Below are 22,166 nucleotides of genomic sequence, written 5' to 3' on the forward strand. Positions count from 1 at the left end.
CATGCTCTAATGTTATGTACTACATTTGGGAGTTGGTCACATGATGAATTAAAGTCATCATATAAGTGTCACATCTATGGAACTGTTTAGTGTACAACTGCTCAGTATGAGAATAGTCATGAAAAGGAATTTTCTTAGGTTCTGAGAAAATGTTCTGGTTTCTACAAGATGCTGCCCAATAGGTGAATGAACACAGACTTAGACCTCTCCCCCAAATTCAGAAAACCAACACCCATAGAACAAAATTTTTACAGAACATGTTAATGTCTCTGGTGGCTCTTTGACAACAAGAACAACCTTCACAAAAGGTTGGAACGACTAGGGAAGCCTGGACCTCACGCATACAGTGAAGTTCTTAATTAATGTCTTCTCCTTGGTCTTCCTGTGAGAAATACTTGAATTATCTGACACAACACTAATTACCAATCCCTCATCATTCTCATTTTTATAAATTAACACCACTAATTATAACTCTCACTCCCTTCTATATCCCAAACAAAGCTAATTATTGCTGGACTTTGTTCAGTCATGATATTTACACAAAATGGTCTAAAATTTAGAAAATCCAGCTTTTCTCCTTTTAGCTCTTGAGTTACTCATAACAAAGTAAGATTATACTTGGAAGGAGGAACAGAAGGCATTAAAATCTTTGTTGTTTGTTTTTAAATCTTCAATAATTTTAGTGCTACATATTTGTATTTATGGCTCACTTTCCTTTCACAAACATTTGAAATTTTTATGTTCATACTATAATTTTTTTAAATATTTAGTGTCTGTCTGTCTGTTGGAGCACATGAATGTGAGCCGTATATGTACAGTACATAAGGAGGTAAGAAGAGGCTCAGAACCCTGGCACTAAAGTTATGGATGGTGTGGGCCATTATGTGGGCACTAGGAATAGAACTTGAGTCCTCTGTAAAAACAACTCTTAACTTCTGAGCCATCTCACCAGTCCCAAATTTTTTTCAGAAATAAAAAAGAATTCTGTATACTTATAACATAAAATTGATAGTTGTTGGTGTGTTATAATACTTATTTCAATTCATGTATTTTATATAGCTTTAGAATGGTTATAGTAGCATTATCAGCCTCTTCTTAAATATTTTTATATCTGTCTTTCAACTTTAAGATTGCTTAAGATAAAATTTTCTTAAGTTAGCTAAAAAATTCAAACTGTCAGTCTAGATTTAACATTAAAGTGCAGAATATTTTAGTTAATTATACATACAATTAAGCATTTTCATCGAAAGGTAGGCGAAAGTTTGACCATTTTTCATTCTACATTATTTCTGTATGAAGGAAGACTGTAAAACAAGAGTCTTCTCTTTTACTACTTATTCATGTACATAATATATATATTCATAAATATCAGGTGTTACACAAGTTAATGTATCCATGTATCTTAGTCTTCTATGTGATATTTCTATAGTCTGCTACTGATTTATACTTACTAATCTTTGCTGCCCTAATCCCTATTTCTGGAATGCTTGTTTGATTGATTGATTGATTGATTGATTGATTGATTTCTTGCTATAGCCACCTAACTCTTACCCCTATAATTTTAAGATGTGATGATTGTGTTCCCAAAAAACTTTGTCTGACCCCTCACTGATTGAGATGTTTGCAGTGGTTTCACAGCTGTGTCTCTACTGTTAAAATTATGTACCATTCCGAAGCATGTCTACCACACTCATGAAACCATCAAGCCCATGGGGCAAAGAATAGCATCCTACCCGTGGTTTTCAGTGGTTACTACTAAAGCCACACCCTGGATGCACGCAGTAATACTCATACAACTTTTAGAGAGACACAGAAGATTGGGATAGGCTAGATAATCTCTAAAACATTACAGCTCAACACTCAGGGAAACATCACAGAAAATAGTTCATTTGTCTCTCATGGATATTAATAATAATCTTTCCAAGTTCTTTCATGTGCTACTTCTTGCTAATAGATATGTATATCTGAATGTTCTTTAATGGTAACTTGAACATTTCCCTTTGGTATACGTTTATAGTGGCATTTCAGAAAGTGTAGTCTTCACTGGGCATGGTGGCACACCCCTTTAAACCCAGCACTAGGGAGGCAGAGGCAAGCAGATCTCTATGAGTTCAAGGCCAGTGTGGTCTACAAATGGAGTCCAGGAGAGTCGGGGCTGTTACACAGAGAAATCCTGTTTCAAAGAGAGAGAGAGAGAGAGAGAGAGAGAGAGAGAGAGAGAGAGAGAGAGAGAGAGAATTTGTTTTGTAAGTCACAAATGAAGGCCAAATTGATATAAAAAAAATTCTCTCCTATACCATGAACCATAAAGTAAAAGGAATAAATATATAAGGGCAGAAATTATTCTATAGGGGCATTGATCCTTGTATTTAGGTCTTATCTGAGAAGCTCCCACTAACCTGTTGGGTTTTTTACTGTATTTGAGTAATGAAAGATAAGTCTAGGACATGATAAGGCTATGAAACTACTATGATATGGTACATCCTGCTATAAAATCAGTATCCTCAAAAGATGCTCCCAAACACTAGTGAGTAAATTTGAAATGAAGCCATCATTCCCAACTAGGATTGCTCTTTTGTAAACTCAGAGAGATTTAGAGCTAAAATAAGAAAAAATGAGAGGAAAAATTCTAATCCAAAGTTTTGTAACTATAACCCCATACTCAATAAGTTGTCTTAATTGAGTTTAAACTAAAGTCAAGTCAATAGTTCCTATAGGGGTCTTATAGAAGCAATAGGTAGGTAGGTAGGTAGCTAGGTAGATAGATAGATAGATAGATAGATAGATAGATAGATAGATAGATAGATAGATAGATAATCAAAACCTTGAGGTCCACATCATATCTCTGATTTAACAGCAAAGTCTGTAGGTATACAAACTCACAAACACCAAGTTTGAAATTACTATTAGGAAAATAAAAAGAGATTCAAAAACTGTTAAAAGTACAAAAGACTTAAAGTAGGATTATGAAAGTTTTGATTTAAAAAAAACTCAAAGTAATTAATAAATGCATGAAATAACTATTACAAAGTGCTAAACAATAAACTGGAAACGTGGAAATGCTTTGAATAAATAACTGAAACAGCACAAAGAAACAAAGGAAGACTATAAATAAGACATAAACCCAGAGAATCAGTATGAGATGCTCTCACAGTGGTCTACATGAAATTCCAGATGATACTAGGGATAATGGAAGAGGGCAGATTTTGAAAGACCAATGACATTCCCATCACCAAATACACCTATGTTAGTTTTCTAACTGTGACAAAACATGAGCACCTGAAAATGTTAAGAAAGAAGGATTTATTTGGGCTCATGGCTTCAGGGGTTCTAGTCCATAATCTTTTGCTTTGTTGATTCTGGGTCTGTGGTGAAACAGATCATAATGGTTGAATTAATAGGTAGAAAACATTTACCTCATAGTTTACAGGCAGAAGAGAGCAGGAAGGGGATGGAGAAGAGAGGGGTAGAAGGAGAGGGAAAGTGTAAAAGGAAGACAGGTTGGAGAAGAGGAGTGGAAAGGGAGAAGGAGAACTCAAAGAAACATGCCTTCAGCTAGAACTACTTCCAATTTACTGAGAACCGCCAGATTGATTTCCAGAGTGGTTATACAAGTTTGCAATCCCACCAGCAATGGAGGAGTGTTCCCCTTTCTCCACATCCTTGCCAGTATCTGCTGTCACCTGAGGTTTTGATCTTAGCCATTTTGATTGGTGGAATCTCTGAGTTGTCTTGATTTGTATTTTCCTGATGTCTAAGGACATTGAGCATTTCTTTAAGTGCTTCTTGGCCATTCGAGATGCCTCTGTTGAAAATTCTGTTTACCTCTCTACCCCATTTTTTAATTGGGTTATTTGTTTTGTTGGTGTCTAAATTCTTGAGTTCTTTATATATTTTTAATATTAGACTTCTGTTGAATTTAAGGTTAGTGAAGATTTTTCCCCATCTGTAGGCTACCGCTTTGTCCTATTGACAGTGTCCTTTACCTTACAGAGCTTTTCAGTTTCATAAAGACCCAGCTGTACTGCTCCTGAGCACATACCCAAAATAGGCTCCACCATACCACAAGGACACATGCTCTACTATGTTGATAGAAGCTTTATTCATAATAGCCAGAAACTGGAAACAATCCAGATGTCCAAAATAACCCATTATCCTAAGGGGTTTATCAGCAGCAGTGTTTTGAGAGCCATCTTGAATCATAATCATTTTAAAACCAGCCCATCCCTGAAGTTGTTTGATAGTCTCTCCCCCTTCCTAGTCCTGCTTTGCTGGCTGGAATCATGATTTCCTGAACTGCATTTCCAGGTCCATCACCATGATGAAAGCCAGGGGCTGGTCTTCCCTTTTCAATAATAATCTGATCCAATAATCTTTTTGCTGATTGGACAGATTCAGATGTTCCAGTTAGCATACAAGACCTTTCTGGAAGGCCACCAGTATCAGGATCTATCTGTATTTTGCATCCAGATTCCTGCTGTATGTGTGGGATCTATTCACCTCCTCTGCCATGTAAGCCCAACCATTCCATCTAGAACTTTGTATTCTTCTGTCATTACAGGTCTGCTTTGCTGCTGATGCATCAGAAGTAACTGCTCCAAAAGAGTCATTTTGGGGAGGTACTTTCTTAGTATCTGGTTGATCTCCATCTTCTAAGGGTCTCTTTTGTCCCTCATAACCACAGTCATTTGAATTCAATGATGTACCAGCATCACCCCCAATTTTTGCTGCAATCTGCTGCATTCTCTATAGGGCATCTTTAAAAACATCATTACCTCCTTCTTTTCTTCCTCCTCCTTCTCTTTCTCTTCCTCTTCCTCCTTCTCCTATGCCACTGCTTCGAGCTGAGTCAGACAATGAACTGACCATGGAGGTACTGTTGAGTAGTCGGCCAAACCCACGCTACAGCAGATGCTGCCATTTCCTCTAGGAGGGTCCCCTCTTGGCTAACTGCTAAGAAGGGTATTATTCATTTATAAGTGGATGTTAGCCATAAAGTACAGAATACCCATGCTATATTCTACAGACCCAAAGAAGCTAAAGGGGAAGGAAGGCCAAAGCAAGGATGCTTAAATCTTACTTACAGTGGGGAATAAAATAGTCACAGGAGGAAGATAAAGGGAGGGAAGTGGGTGACAGAGGGGATGATGGGGAGGGGAATGAGATAGCGCAGGATCAGATGTGAAGAGAGATGAGAGAGAAGGCCAGAGGGCCAGGAGAATGAATAGAGCAGGGGTGTAGGTTATCTCTAGGATGTGCCAGACATCAGAATATGGGAGGCTCCCAGGAGTTAATGCAGGTAACCTTAGTGGAGATGCCTAAGAGTGGGGACATGAACCTAAGAGGCCACCCCCTGTAGCCAGGCAGGACCCCCAGGGAAGGGATAAGGACACCAACCCACCCACAAAACTTTCAACCCAAAATTTTCCTGTCTAAAAGAAATGAAGGGACAAAGATGAAACAAAGACTCAGAAAATGGCCAACCAATACCTGACCCAACTTGAGACCCAATCCATGGGTAAGCACCAATCTCTGACACTATTATGCTACAGACAGAAGTCTAGTATAATTGTCCCCTGAGAGGCTCCACCTGGCAGCTGACTCAGACAGATGCAGACACCCACAGCCAAACAGTAGATAGAACTTGGGGATTCTTATAGAAGAGTTGGGGGAAGGGTTGATGGGCCAAAGGAGATAGGAACTCCACAGGAAGACCAATGAGTCAATTAACCTGGACCCTTGGGAACTCTCAGAGACTGAACCACCAACCAAAGAGCATACATGGGCTGAACCTAGGTCTCCCCACTTAGGCTGTAGCAAACTTGCAGCTTGGACTTTATATGTGTTCCCAACAATGGGAGCAGGAAGCTGTTGCCTGTCTGTGGAATAGGTTCTTCTAGCTAAGCTGCCTTGTCTGACCTCAGTGGGAGATGATGCCCCTAACCCTGCAGAGACTTGATGTGACAAGGTGGGGAGATATGGGGATGGGAGGAGGCACTCATCTTCTCAGAAGAGAAGTGGAGGGAGAATGGGGTACTGTGTGAGGGGGGACTAAGAGGGGGCAGCGATCAGGATATAAAATTAGAATAAATAAATTAATGGAAAAACAATAACAACAAAGAAACATGTCTAATGACCTCCTTCTGCCAGCTAAGCTCACCTCAAGTTTCCAAAGCCTATCAAAATAATGCTACAAGCTCAGGACCAAGTCTTTTGGGGAGACCCTTCAGAGCCAACCCTTAGTAACCACCCAGTTCCTTAGACTTCCTACCTGCAGAGAGAAACTGAAAACATAAAAGTCAAAGAGACTTATGTAGGGGAGGATGACAGTGTCAGGCATAGGCGGGTGAGGAAGTCCTTGGTCCAGTGAAGGCTGGACGCCCCAGTGTGAGGGAAACTGTGGGTGGGGAGGTGGGAGTGAGAGGGTGGGTAGAGGCATATCCTCATAGAAGCAGGAGGAGGGGTTCCTGGGTGGGGGGAAGGGGATTACATCTGAAATGTAAATAAAATATCCAATAATAAAAAAAGTCAAAGAGAAGTTCTTAAAAAGAACAAGGAAGAAAAACAGATCACCATCAAACACTGAAATAGTAGCAACAAGATCTAAAACAAAAATGAGATAGTATATTTAGACACTACCAGATGCACTTTAAGCAAGGATCATAGATCAAAAAAAAATATTAAAATTGTAACTGAATAAACGTCATCTCCAAGTCATCAAAAACTCAGCATACAATAAGCACATTCCAATGTAAATAAATGCAAAAATAAATGAAAGACAAAAATATATGAGGAAAAGGAAAAATAATATAAAATTAAGTTGAAACTAAAATTCTGTGTGACAATAGCTTACAATTTGGAAACAATAAAAGTGCCCAAATATACTAATGTTATATGAAAAGAAGAAATTTGGATAACTTTTAAACTTTCTAAATTAAATATACACCTTTTAATTCTAGGGTAACCACTAAAGGAATTAAGTGTCCTAATAGTTAGCTATAGAGGTTGGGGCAGGATAGAATAAAGTAAGCAAAAGTACAGCTGCAGAGATGGCTCACAATCATCTGTAACTCCCGTTCCAGGTGGTCTGATGCCATCTCCTGAACTCTACAGCACCAGGCATATGTGCAATGCACATACATGCAGGTAAAATATTCATACACATGAAATAAAAATATTTTAAAGACAGGAGCACCAGTGTTACAATCAATTCCAAAGATTAGAGAGAAAGTATGGAAGGGACTCAGAAGTCCAAATAATAGATGGTTGAATTAAATTCAAATGTTGCACATTAGTCCTCACAATAAATATAACTGGACTAAATTATTTATTTAATAGATAAAGATTATCAGAGTAAATAAGGAAAAATTCATGTGTGAACTGTTTACATAAAATGTTCCTAGCTGAATGTGGTGGTATGTACCTTTAAACTAAGCACTTGAGAGGCAGAAGCAGGTGCATCTCTGTGAGTTTGAGGTCAGTTTGATCTACAGAGTGAGTTCCTGGCTATATAGAGAAATCCTATCTCAAAACAAAACAAAAAAGATATTCCTAAAATATAAATGTATGAAAAGCTTAATAAAGTAATGGGAAATATAAGTACTTGTTTAAAAGATATTACAAATTTTCAAAATGAAAAATTTCTGGAGGTTAGATACACACTAATGTGAACATACTTAGTACTTGAATAGTAAACTTAGATATAGGTAAAACTGTAAGTTTAAAATTGTGTATATTATATCACATTTAAAACATTTTTAAAGAATTGAAAAAAGTTACACTAAATTAACAAAGCAAAAAATTGGTGCTGATTAAATATTACTATTTTAATGTGATTGTTTAAGTATATATAATTTTAATATTCTAATCTTAAGTATCTATAGAGTTATAGAAGCCTTCTTTATATCGATAACGTTTAAACACTAGAAATAAATTTCTAAACTTGAATATATATATTTAGTAACATAATTCCAAAGTATGTGAAGTGAGAAACATTCAATGAACTAACTTTTCAATGAAAAATTCACCATTATGCTATTATAAAAACATGTATCTTAAGAAATAATAGGTCAAGTGATCATTATTCTGGATACAGAATATATGACCAGCATAACTGATGAGCTTAACCTAGAGGAGGCTATAAAACAGTGGTGGAAACCGGAACACATAGATTACTTTGAAAACCACATAGATCATTCATCAGGAGGGGCTGCAAAAGGCCAAGTCTCAACACACTTTGGTAAGTCACCATCATGCGAACTACATTTTCTGATCATAATAAATAGAAAAATCAATCACAGTTTTCGAACATTTACAAAACAGTATAAGCAGATGTTAACCTGAAAATTATATGAGGTATAGACAGCTTTCATTCAGATAGTTGAGACTTAGGAGACTCAGTAAGTCAACCCCCTTTTCTGATATGAATTTAGAAATAAGTAAGAGATGACTCGAAAACTCCGAAAATAATAAATTTTCCTGGAAATTAAATTAGCATTTTATTTTAAAAGTTTTTGGCAGAACATGGCTTAGGGGCTGGTCTGAGCTGAGACCATAACCTAAGACTGGAGATGATATCCACAAGCCTGTGTCTCCTCTTCCTCTTCTTTCTCCTCCTCCTCTTCCTCCTCCTCCTCCTCCTCCTCTTTCTCTTCCTCCTTTTCCTCTTCCTCCTTCTCTTCTTCCTCCTCCTTCCCTCCCTCCTTTCCTCCCAGCTCACTGCATAGTCACAAGCAAGCCAACATGCTCACCCTGCACAACAGATAAATGCAAGAAGAGGCCAGATATGTGTATGCCCAGCTGATATACTCCAAAACTCACTAACCAAACCAGTCCTTTCTTTCATAGGAAAGGGAAGGTATGTGCAGTAAAGAAACAGAAGATGGAAACACAGAAGATGATTGATGAGGGCTTCCCTAATACAAAAGAGGATTTTGTGATTTTTGTGCTGGTTGGAGTGAAGAATACAAAGAAAAGACATTTCTTGGCATCATTACCTCCTTCTTGGAGCTGAGCGGTGATGTTGAGTTCACATTGCATTTTAGCCTTCATAACAAGTACAATCTGCTCTTCTACAGTGATGGTGCCATCAGAATCCAGCTGTGGAAGCAAAGGACACGTCATCATTCCCCATCATTTTAAAGGCAGGATGATGCTCTCCTGATCTCATTCCCAATCAAGCTAACTGAGGTAGTCCCTGGTCAGGATACACTACTGTGATGTGAATATCCATTGTCTTCCATAGGCTCAGGAACTGAACACTATGTCCCAGATGATGGTGCTACTTGGGGGCATTCTAGAAGATGGGGTAGAGCTGAAAGAATTAGGTGGCCACCCCAGAGGTGGGTCCTTAGGTTATCTATACTTCCTAACTCATCCTTGCTTCTTAGTTAGCCATGCAGTGAACATCTCACAACCACCACATGGTTGTACTGTCACACTGTTTTACCAGATTGCACAGGGTTCTAGCAACCAAATAGACCAAATGATTTGAGACTGTGAGCCAAAATAAATCAGTCCTTGGGTTTGTTCTGTCTGGTGTTTGATCACAGTAATAGAAAAAAAAAAAAAAACCTAATTCATATATAAACATTTTTGGATAATTTTAAATGTGCCACCAGAAAATGTAAGAAAACTCTAAACTGTGATTAGGTAATTAATCACATTAAAAATAATGTAACTAGGAGAAATAGTAAACAGTGAACTACCTAGCATATTATCAAGACCCTATACATTACTAATTCTTTTACAATGTGGCAGTTACGTTACATAGAAATAAAAGACTAAACTTAGCTCTATCATAAAAACTAGCAGTGAAACCTGCACACAACATGCAACAGGACTTTGAGTTTATTTATCTATGAAAGAAATAGGTTACGCTAAATGATCTCCATCTATCTCCTTGCCTTAAAACTAGGGACTTTATAATGGTAAGGTGTGCACCCACATACCGATTATCCATTTCATCAGTATTTATTAGTTTCATATAAAAATAACATGCTTTATGAAGGAAGAAGAGAACATCATGTCAAGGAGCACATTAGCACAAGCGTCATTCCTCACCTTAGAGTGACATGAAAATGGTAGTGTAGCTAAAACAGGAGTGAAGCTTCCTCCTCGATGTCTGTTACTCCAAAAGCAACAACTGCATCCACACTAAAGTGCTACACTTAGTAAAACAGACAGTCACTTGTTCTGGGCACATGTGACCATCTGAGACTTGAAATAAAATTGAATTTCAGTGTCTGAGACCTAGAGTTTAAGATTAACCCTGATTTGATAGCTCTTATTGTTTTATGTTCCAGCATCTCATCAAAATACACAGCACAATCCATGATGTTTTGTTAGGCTTCCATACTTCTTCATTTTTAATTATCCACAGTTTTGAGGAGCACTGATCAGGTATTTTACATATAGTCCTTAGTTATGATGTATCCAGTCTTTTGATTGTGACTGGCTTGAAGTAACACATTTAGAAATGGAAGATCACAGAAGTGAGGCACCATTCATAAAGCACCATAGCAACAGCACATAGAATCAATATACTTCCTTGTTAATGTTAACCTAGGTCTTTCTTTTGATCTTTATTCAAATGTAAAAAATGTAAAGCTCGTTCCTAACTCTCAAACTGTATACAGAAGTAGGTTGTAGGTCATATTTGGGTACCAGACTATAGTTTGTCAATTTATGTTTAAGTGAATAAAGTTTTTAAAATAAAGTTTGAGAATCAAAATTATATCAACTCAAAATTATATACCATAATGGGAATAACTGTAAGAAAATATGCACTGCCTTCACTGCGTGATGAAAGATGCAAAATATATAAGAAAATAAAAAGTACAATGGCTATTGCCTAGGGAATAGTTAGGGCAATGCCTCAGGATGTGCAGCTGTGTAAGATGATGCCGTCGGCATCTGTATCAAGAACGTAATCTGGAGAGTGAGTGCGCCTTTGATTTTAGTTGTGAAATTACTCAAGGTAGCTAATTAGATAAAACTGATGAGTAAAAGGTTTTCAGTAACAGAACTTCAGAAATGTGAAAATGATACATGATCAGATTCATCAATACTTTATATTCCCCATGTAAACCATTTTCAAAATTAGTATATCAACAGTAATGCTGCTATTTAAGTGAGGCTCTCATGCTACTGAATTCCATGCTGACCTAATTTACTTCACCATTTGAAGTCCTGGTTCCTTAGATACCGTCACCCCTAAAAGCCCAATTTTTCTTTCTGAACACCAGAGATATCTAAACAGCCCTGTATCCAAAGGCTGTCAGCTGATGGCTTAGTTCTTAAAGTTTCTATAACAATTACTTCTCTGCAGCTGCATCTGGAACAGTGTTGGCAGCTTCACACAGTAGCATGCACAAGACAGCTCAAGAACCAAAACAGTGGCCCTCAGTTTATTTGAAACAATCTAACAATTTCAAGTTGTCAGCCTTCTAGAAACATATCTCTCTCTCTCTCTCTCTCTCTCTCTCTCTCTCTCTCTCTCTCTCTCTCTGTGTGTGTGTGTGTGTGTGTATGTGTGTGTATGTATCTGTGTGAGAGAGAAAATTGTAATATATAAAATCTTATGTATCATCATATAACTGAAAGTATTAGCTTAATATAAATGTAGATAAATAATAAATGGGGATGTAAACCATTTTTAATGTCTTAGACTCAAATTTAGGCAAAAAAAAAAAAAAAAAAAAAAAAAACTGTCTGAGTAGCCCAAAGAAATCTGAGTCCCTTATTATGTCAGAGCTCAAAACCTTCTCCTATTGCTCTGGGAAAAAGTGAAATTCAGACACATGCCTGTTGAAACCCAGTTACTTTGTGGAAAGAATGGACTCCCAGGAGGACTTTAGAGCTCCTTCTGTTACTCAGGGTGATTCCTGATATGGTCTGCTACCGTGGAGTTCATTCCATTTGGAAATAACAATCAGTCAATAGGTGCTAATTTACAAACAATGTTGACCTAATTTGAGACATGGTAAATTGTCAAGGAGATAATTTCCTTCAGGCAGTTAACAGACAGAATTTAAGATTACAGAATCAGAGTGTGGGCCAAAGTATAGATGGGCACATAATAGCATCAATGGCCAATGGCCAAGCCATTTGTTACTAGTGCCACCCTGAAGCAACACATCTGCCACAGAGCACAATTGTGCCATCCTGCGGGGAAATGAGAGGGCCAATTGAACAGAAGCAATGAAATAAAATCATTATTAATAACATGGTCACTAAACTATAAACTTGTATACGACAATAGAAACTCTGTACATCCACCATGGTAACAGCTATGTATGCCAATTAAGAACACAAGGAAAACTTAACATGAGACCCTGAAAATCAAATAGTTTTCTACAGCCTTTCAAAAAGGTAAACCCAGTAAGGCTAGAGAGCTCGCTCAACGTGTTTGCTAGACAATTGTGATGAGTGAGTTTGAATACTAGCACCCAAGCAACAAGGGAGGTGTCCTGGAAGGAGGACCCCTGGGACTTGCTGGCTTTTGATCCAGAAGAGACAATGAAAAGCCTGAGTCTAAGGAGAAACCCTGCTTCATTTAAATTGTGCAGAATCATCATAGAGAGGGACAGCTGACATCTACAGCTGTAGCCAGAGTCATGCATCTGTACACACATGTAGGCATACACTCAACAAAGACACAACACACACACATACAACAGAGAGAGAGAATGACGCACACACATACACACAGAAAGATAGACACTGACACACACAGATAAACCAAATGCACAGAGTAAATAAGTACATAGATTTTTTTTTAATGAAGTGAAGCCTTGGTTTCTCCATTTTCCAATATAAAGATATGACTATCAGCCTTTGTGAGTGAAAGGAAAGAAGCCAAAGAGAAATTATTCTTAGAATAGATCAGATGTTTGAGTAATTTAGTCAACAGTTCTGGGAAAAAAGTGAAAGCTTCTAAAAGAGAAAATCTGTGAGTTGTCAGCAAAGTCATATGAGGGTAAAATGTTACACTGGACAATATTGTGAAATATGAGTGTAATTTATGGCCCAGACTTTTATACAGACTGAGGGGGCAATACACAAGAGGTAGTAATTTGAGAATAAGACACGGGTCTGTTTCACCTCCCCTCCTACTAAACTGTCATCACTCCACATTTGTTTATAGCACTGACTCAGATTTAGAAGCATCTCTTTAAAAATATTAAACAAGATCTTTTGGGAAACATGGTCCAGTGTTTGACTTTATCTCCAGGGATTCTCTCAGACTTGGAGCATGAGAGGCATTCCGGGCACCTGCAGAGTTGAGCTGTCATGAGTTGGCATTTGTATTTTGATTAGGAAGGTACTCTCAGTTTCTAGAATCTATACAAAGAGCAAATATGGTATTGTTTTTTAAATAAAACTGTGCCAGTTGTATACTCAACTAGGTGACTTGAAGAAAATCCTTAGCAAGTCGAGTGGGCCCACAGAGAGTGAGAGACTACAGACCTAGCAATGCGGGGATCGTTTTGTAACAGTCAGTGTAGACAGACCTACTCCACCATGTACTCTCTCTGCTAAACAAGGTGATTTAACTACCTCATGCTTCTGAATTTTCCTCAACAAAAGAAGGAAGTCAATTGTTATGGTTGGTTTTAATAGAGACCTGCCAAAAATTAGAACCAGCTTGGTAAGGAGCCTTCAGTGGAGAATTATCTCGGTTCCCTTAACTGACATGAGAAGTCTTGCCCAAATTGTGGGTGCCACCTTCTGATACCAGTCAGATACATAAGGTATGACCAAAGGAAGGTGTAGCTGCTTGTCTGTTGCCTTAACTGACATGAGAAGTCTTGCCCAAATTGTGGGTGCCGCCTTCTGATACCAGTCAGACACATAAGGTATGACCAAAGGAAGGTGTAGCTGCTTGTATTACAAATGTTAATTATGTTCCCCCAAAATACCGTTTGCTGGAGAGAATCTGCACATAGCTTCTAGGAACCCGCCCCCAGTTGGTTTTGATTGGTCAATAAAAATGTCAGCAGCCAATAGCTGGGGAGGACAAACAGAGAAGGGATTTTAGGATTCCTGGGCTTGGGAATGTCAGGAGAAGAGAGAGATCCACCATGCTTTAGGAGAGTGTGGATAGAGGAGAGACAGAGGCTGTCATGGGGTAGAGAAGCAAGGAGAGTATCCTGGACTCTGGGCCAAGAAAGCACGGCCCAGAGGGCTGCACAAATGGATCCTGAGCAGCCAAGATGGAACATAGAAATTAGTAAGTAATGACTCAGATTTATCAGTGGGAGGTAGATTCTGGTAGCACAGAGGGTAAACATTCACCCAGCTATTGTACTGCTTACAGCATGTTAAAATATAAAGACTCTGTGTCTCTCATTCAGGAACATAAACCACTGAGGCAGGTAGCAACCCCACATGGGGATTTATTAATAAATATTAATTCCATAGGAAGGTTTCTCTCTGGCCCTTTGCACCTTGCTTGGCCTTCCCTCTCACAGCTCAGCTGACTTACCCTGATGTTGGTGATGATGAGTTCTTTGCTGATTATCAGAACCAGTGTTTCCAAGTTTGTATGGTAGAGTAAGGGACAAGGGATTCCCCATGAACCTTTCAGGTTCTCAACACCAGATTGGAACTGACGCAGAGCTTGGCCTGAAGGACCAGGCAAGAACCAGGTTCTTGGCCTCTCAGGATGTAATTCAACCAGCCAGCCTTGCTCTTTTAGCATAAACTAACTTTTAAAATTCTTGAACAAGAACCAGGGAGTGGTAGTGCACGAGCACTCAGGAGACAGGGTCCGGTGGATCTCTGAGTTAGAGGCCAGCCTGGTCTACAGAGTGAGTTCCAGGACAGCCAGTGCTATATAAGAAACTCTGTCTAAAAAAAAAAAAAACACCAATGCTTTTATATATATATATTCATCCCATTGGTTCTGTTCCTCTCATAACCCTGCTTCATATTCATATTAATCAAATAGTCTTAATCACACACATGTTATAACAGGCATAAGTAATATGGCTAAAAGATCCAGTTGCTATCAGAAAGAAATTGTGTTAGAGAATCATAAGAGGAGAAAATCACAGATGGGGGACTGGCCTCACAAACTCTTCCCTGTGTCAGATCAAAAGCTGCAGCAGCTCCTGATCAAATCTAGATATAATCTCAATCCAATCACCACGTTATTGAAGAGAGCCTAGCTAAGCCAATCAGGAGAAAAGAAAGAACGGATACTTTGGTTTTCTTCTTGTTTGTACATTTTTTTAATTCAAGACTCTCACATTCTGTGCATAAACAATATTATCACCTCCATTTCCCAGTGGAGGAAATGAAGCTCAAAAAAGAAGAAATGAAGTACTACTTAAGAGAGAGAGAGAGAGACTAACCCAGAGAGGTGACAGGAAAAGGAAAGAGGAGAGGAAAAGACAAACTGAGGTCAGAGACCAGAGTGTGTGGATGTTGCCTGGGAATGTTATAGATTTAGTTCCAAAGAATTGAGAGAATTGCTCAGAAATTAAAAGTAACTTGATAAATTGCCAAGAAACCTTGAAATGTAGCTCTCGTCCATCTCTTTGCCTCTGGGCAGGCACTAGAGATGGCCCAGAGTTAGCATAGCCATTGAGAAATCCACTGGAATTCACTCCTCCAGGATCTTCCTTGTAAATAGAAGTCACGAGGCAAGAGGCTGGGGAGGAAAATAAGAAAACCATCTCTCCCCTGCTTAGCTGTACTGAGCTTGCAGCAATCTGTACAGTGGGGAAATAATCAGCAGTCACACTTCTGCTTGATCTTGGTAAAAAGAGTGGCCTAGCTGCCCATGTCCTAGGGCTTTCCTCATGATTCTATCCACCAATGATGGCTCCTTGGTACGTCCATCTCTTACAGCGCCCCCCGCAGGTTGAGGTGCACAGTGCACAATGACCACATCTGCTAATTTGCCCGCTCTCTTCCTTATTTCCCACTCACATTTCGCTATCCCCCACGTTATGTGAGACATGCATTTTTATCTGAATGTGTTTACACAGCATGCGTTATACGTGTTTTAACATACACATGTAAATGGTATTTCCTCATTCTCCCATGGCTTCTCTGACACATCCTGCTTTGTGATCTCATCATGCTGGTGAGAACATGTTTAACCTATTGCTTCTTGCTGTGCACAGTGCCCCATTATGAACATTCAGGCTGTGTCCAATTCTATAACAGCACAAACCTGCTTCAGTGCTTCGTATAGACCAAAGAGAGAAATTCTATGGGCTACAACACCTCAGAAGTGAGCATTACTGGGACAGAGGGCATGTGTGCACATAAATTGGTTGAGCTGTGCCACCTTGACCTACACAGTGGCAGCACCCAGCAGGGAACAGGAGCTCTGAAAGCCAGAGCCAGAGTGCAGATCCTATGCTTCAATGGCAGCTATCTGCATTTGTACATTCTCTGACATTTCTTAGCCACATTCCTCATGTATAAAAATGTAAGTAATGACAGTGCCTATCTCATGGAGTTCTTGTGGGAATTAAAGGGAGACCAAAGCACTTAGCACATTATTGGGCATTTAGTGACTAAGTGGAGTCATGGGTTATTGTGTTTTGATTCGCCAGGACACTGCATCTTCATTCAGGGTAGGTCAGTAGAGTTCTCAGACCCCTGCACAGAAGGGGACATTTAAAGTGGAGGGACCCACATCTGTGCACAAAGATTTACTGCAGATAGAGAAATCTGAATGCAGTGCTCCAGGTCATGAGGCTGTTCTCCCTCCCTGACCCCTGACAATGCCCACAGCGTGCTAGCACCCCATTCAGAGTGACCACGGGAAAGCAGGATCAGCAAACTGGTCTCTTCTCACACTGTGTACTGTACAGGGTCACATACTTCCTGCCATGGAATGAGCTGCTTCTGGGAGGTTTATCTAGACTCTAAGAGTTTTTATATCCACTTCCTAGAATGCATGCTGTGCACCAGTCTGACCTAAAGACAGCATCATATGTGTGAACTCTCTCCTGTTCCTGGTCCTTTTATCTTCCACAGACATCACTTACTTCCTCCCTCAACAAACCTCTTACACCCCTATCTCCATCTCAAAGTCTCTTTCCTCGTAGCTCACTGGCACAGTAGAGGAAACACAAAGTGTATATACATATAATATCATTCATACATATATATACATATACATATATACAAATGTATACATATACATATGATAGTCCTGGTGTCATGTGATCAGTGCTTTAAGACATGCACTGCCAGCCAGACTCTGTAATGACATCAGGGGTATGAATGCATGGGTACTGAATTGTGCCTTCAGGCAAGGCTAATTCTTTACAAAACCCATAGTGATCTTTATAAGAATTGATGAGCACTGGTCAATATTATCTATTTTGTGATGTGGACCAACATCGATTGACAAATATCTATTCTATTCCAGTTCATTCTTTTCAGATGAGTCTTATTTGGCATTTTTAATATTTTATGATTTTTAAATATATGTATAGACTAGAAATATATTCATCATTCACTTTTTCATAAAAACCTTGTCTCTTATGCTTTAGCTAATAGAATCAACAGGTAACACTTGGATAAATAGTACCCACAATGCATTTCAGCTCTATTATTCTTCCAATCAACTAATGAAATTTCAGAATATATAATAACCATAAACTAAAGTAATAGGCTGAGAATTACCAAATTTTTATTTAAAAATAGTCCAATATAATTCTTTTTAAGATAAAAAAACTGAAAGTCAGAGGATGAATAAATATGTTTAAAACTACAGTTTTTCTTTAAAGATAAAAAATTTAGTATTTAATGTCATCACACTGCAGGCTATGAATTCCTATACACACACACACACATACACATACACACACACACACACACACACACACACACACACACACACACACACACACACACACACACATATATATATATATATATATATATATATATATATATATACTGAGAGGGTGAGAGGGAAAGAAAGGGAGGGAAAAAGACATAAAAATCAGTGTTAAACAATAATTCCCACACAGGAGGAATTTTAACACCCAAAGACATTTGGCAATATTTGCAAATATTTGTCACTGTGTCACTGTCAGGGCCAAGCAGATGCCACTGGCCTCTGGTGGACAGAGTACAGAGCCTCTGCTGAATTCAGCCTCTGCTGAATGTACTGTCACTACAACCCCAAAAGAAACGGGTATGTGGCCCAAAAAGGCCGTAGTGCCCAGGCTGAAGGTCCTACTTGTTTTATTGAAAGCCAAAGGCAACTGAAACAATCTACTCTTGACTTCACAGTGATTTGTTTCTTTATTGTATTAAATAATATCTCTTATTTCTTGAAAGGAACCTAGAACACCGAGTAAGAATAAGTGGTCAGAGCAGATCTGCCCCTTACACAAGTAGATAGAGTTTTAACATAGTGTCCAAGGACCTCATAGCAGAGAAATGTAGGCGGCACCTTGGAGATCACCCGGGTTCTATAACCCTAATGAAAATGTATCATCCAGCCTAGGCGGCTTTCTCCATACATGCTTATACCTTCTGCTAATTTAGCAGCTTCTTTCAAACTTAAGAGAACCTGTTTTTAAATGTCCGTTGTATGATATCCTACTCACTCGTTTGTTACAACACAATAAGTCTACATGAAACGTCTTGAACCCACTACGTAATATTTGCATTTCTCAGGAAAGATATTTTCTAGTAGAAATACCTTCTAATTTTAAGTCATTATGACTATAGAAGATTGGGCTTTTTAACTGTATTTTATGAATAATTAAATTTTAATTTGGTCATTTAAAGGACTAAGGCATGATTTTAAGTACCACAGAAACGGAACATATTCATGGGTGCTTTTAACTTTGTGGAAGGAAAGAATTTTTTAAAAACAAAATTTATTTGACGGTCAACGTGCGCCCTCTACCGAATCGGACATACGTAACCTCAAATATGTTTTAAACCATAGGACTCAAACCACCACGGAACACACACAGCATCTTTCTAGTTCGTTTGAAAAATAAATAAATAAAACTATGAACCCTACATATTCTTTGACTTAAAAAAAATGAGGATGAACTGTTCCGTGCACATTAAAAAGACCCATTATGAAAGAACTCCCAGAAAACCCCTAAGTGACAGTGGCAATAAGAAAATTACGACCACTGCTACTCAAGGTTAAGACCCGAGCTATATTTAATACGGTACTCATTCGGCCTGGCTCCTTTGCTTAAATAACATGCTTCTGTAACAGAGAGAGAAATAGTTACACTTTTACACTCTATTCTAGAAGTTTTAAGGTCCCAAATACAATGGTAAATTGACAACAAACCAAACCCACTGTGGTGGTTGAAGGGAGTAGCCCGGGGATTATTTGGAAGAAAAGTTCTTCCCCTTCCTGCTGTGTATTCTCAAACGCCAGGATGCTGGTCCGGTGCCCTAAGCTGGGACCTCCCGCCTAAAAAGGATGTGGACCGAATGTGCAGCGGGACCTGGGCTTGCATCTCGGGCTGGGTGCCCCAGCTCTTACCTGTGCTCCAACCAGAAGACAGCTACGGAGAATCAGCCATCCACAGATGTAGGGTAAAGCCTCAAGCCAGGCCATTTTCAAAATCGCCCAAGGCACCAGCGGTCGGTATCCCAGACTCGCTTACTTGTTCAGTATGAGCCAAACTTGTGATGGGGAGCGAGGTACCGCTGGCAGCTGGGGCGCGGGAGGCACTAGCCAAGGACTCTCGAGGGTCTGGCTGCCGGCGCCCCCTAGTCTGAGAACCCGGGTCCTGAGGGTTCTGGGTCGTCCTGCCTTCTACAGAGGACAGCTGCACGAAGGGGGTGGAGGATGCGAGCTCCTCCTTTGCCAGTCACTCAGTCCGCAGCCCAGGAGCTCAGATGCCATGCAATCCGAGGCAGAGCTGCAGTCAGGCTTGACTCTCGGTGTATCTGCTCCGCTGCACTGGGTTCTGAGTCCCCACGCCATCTCTGGGCATGCCCTGAGTGCTCAGAGGAGTGGCCCAAAACTTTCCTTCTGCCCAGATGTGCACTGATCATCTGCCAGCAAGACGCCAGTGTGATAAAAGCTTCCAAAGCTTGTAGTCTCTGCAGCTACCTACTGCTCAAGTTCTCTGATTCATTTTCTTCTCACTACGTTGATATGCCTGGAGTAGCTGGCAGATATGGGAGGTGTGTGTGTGTGTGTGTGTGTGTGTGTGTTGTGTGTTCCACACAAATTACTAACAAATAGCATTTTGATGATAAAAAAAAGACTCAGTCCTAAGAGAAATGTTTCAGTTATTTCTAGCAATGTTTTGTTGGGTTTTTTGGTTGGTTGGTTGGTCTGTGGGTCGGTTTTGTTTTTTCAGTTTTTGGGTTATTGCTTTTGTCTTGTGTTTTGGGGGTTCTGTCTCTGAAGACACGTTCTGATCAGGACAGACTGGTGTAGTAAAATGCAGCTTCTTTCCTTCAAGCTCACCGAAGCACTGATGACTGTCCTCTAACACGGAGTTTTGTGTTGATCATCAGGTTTTGCCTTCAATCGTTTTAATGCATCTTTTAGAAAGGTGTGCTCAAAACGAAGGCTTATTGCAAATACGCCAAAACTATTAGCTTCTTGCTAAACCCTCTCCCTGCACTCTCACTTGCTTTGATAGTCTGCGGAGTTGATGGTCAAGGCACTGGCAGAGCAGTCTGCCTGCCCATCTTCTCACTGTCACTTCCCATGGCAGGAACTGTGACGGCATGTTTCTGGGATTCCTCATCGGGGTACTGCTACTATTTACTGGACTCTCTCAGCACCTAAACACTTCACAAAGTCTGCTTCCTGGAGTCAGGCTGTGAGCTTATGAATTCTGGGAGAACATAAGTGTTGGGTCCAGTTGTGCACTCAAAACTTTATTGGGAAAGTTGAATTTAAGATGCAGTGTCCTCTAAGGGAGATGCTCAGTATATGTATTTATTATGGTTACTGATGATGATGATGATGATGATGATGATGATTGTGGTTATGATAACTCAGTCTATGAACAGGCAAAGGGCTGTGGTGAACAGAAGAATATTGTCTATATTTGCAATACTCTGTGTATAACTACTGCTATGGTTGTACACCTTTATTTTCACCTTAACTTTCTAATATTTTAGTCGACGACAAGGGTTTTCTTTTTAATGTATCTAAATCTATCAGTGTTTTGCTTTGCAACGCTATGGATCCAGATGCGAGGAATGGGTCCACCACTGAACTGACGCTCGACTTTATAGTGTCTTCTTTTGATTTTCTGCCAAGATATCACACACTTGGCTTTCGCATAAACTGGAACATGTACAATCTTCTCATTAAACATCGTTGCTCACTCTTTTGTGCCATTCAGAATTTTTTAATTAGCGTGTTTAAAGTATTTGACTTGATGGCAATTTAACAGGTTCTCTAAGTACCTAGTATCCGTGTAAGACTCCTACTGTCCTACATTGAACACCAAAAATTTTTCTACATGAAAAAATAACATTTTTGAAATAACAAAATAGTTTATCATTGACTAAAATACAAGTGATACCCCCCCCACCCCGCCACAGAGATTAAACTCAAGGAAGTAGAAACATGTTTCTTCAAAGGATTCCTTCCTCTTCAAGAAGATTTTTTTTTTTTAAGATTCTATTTATTTTATGTAGGTGAGTACACTGTAGCTGTCTTCAGACACACCAGAAGAGGGCATCAGATCCCATTATAGATGGTTGTGAGCCACCATGTGGTTGCTGGGAATTGAACTCAGGACCTTTGGAAGAGCAGTCAATGCTCTTAGCCACTGAGCCATCTCTCCAGCCCCTTCAAGAAGATTTTTTAAGTCACAAAATAAAGTATGTCTCCAAGTAGTCAGACTGCAAAGGGGCAGGAAGTCTTCCAAAAGATTCTGATATTGTCTTTAGTAAAGTGGGGAGATTTTCTGTAAGATTAAGGTGCCAACTTCTTTCAAGCTCTAAGGGCAGTGGGAGCCAGTGGTCCATGAAGACTACTCTCATCTTGTCGCAGCAGTGCTAGTGCAGACAGGTGCGCTAATGCACACAGCTCTGGCTTCTTGATCTACAGTTCCTCTCTTCACAAGTCAGAATTTTCCAAACAGCAAAACACAAATAATCTAGAGGCTCGTGAGAATAAAAATGGCTGCTTTTCTTAAAAAAAAAATGTATCAGACTAATGAATAAATATAGCA

General features: G+C 39.4%; 2 protein-coding genes across 2 annotated transcripts in view; one reads left to right on the forward strand and one right to left on the reverse strand.

Annotated features, from left to right (window-relative positions):
• The window catches only part of Pth2r (parathyroid hormone 2 receptor), a 68,938-nt gene extending 48,885 nt beyond the window's left edge, over positions 1-20,053 (reverse strand). The window contains exons 1-2 of the mRNA XM_034498005.2: positions 19,499-20,053; positions 8,997-9,099 (exon numbers count right to left, since the gene is read on the reverse strand). Of these exons, the coding sequence (XP_034353896.1) occupies positions 8,997-9,099; positions 19,499-19,573 (178 nt within the window). The 5' untranslated portion in view covers positions 19,574-20,053. The remainder of the gene's footprint in view (positions 1-8,996; positions 9,100-19,498) is intronic.
• Positions 1-22,166, forward strand: part of LOC117705391 (gamma-crystallin D) — a 763,352-nt gene that overhangs the window by 509,523 nt on the left and 231,663 nt on the right. The window lies entirely within an intron of this gene.

This window comes from Arvicanthis niloticus, chromosome 3 (assembly GCF_011762505.2).
Source record: "Arvicanthis niloticus isolate mArvNil1 chromosome 3, mArvNil1.pat.X, whole genome shotgun sequence".
Lineage (NCBI taxonomy): Eukaryota > Metazoa > Chordata > Mammalia > Rodentia > Muridae > Arvicanthis > Arvicanthis niloticus.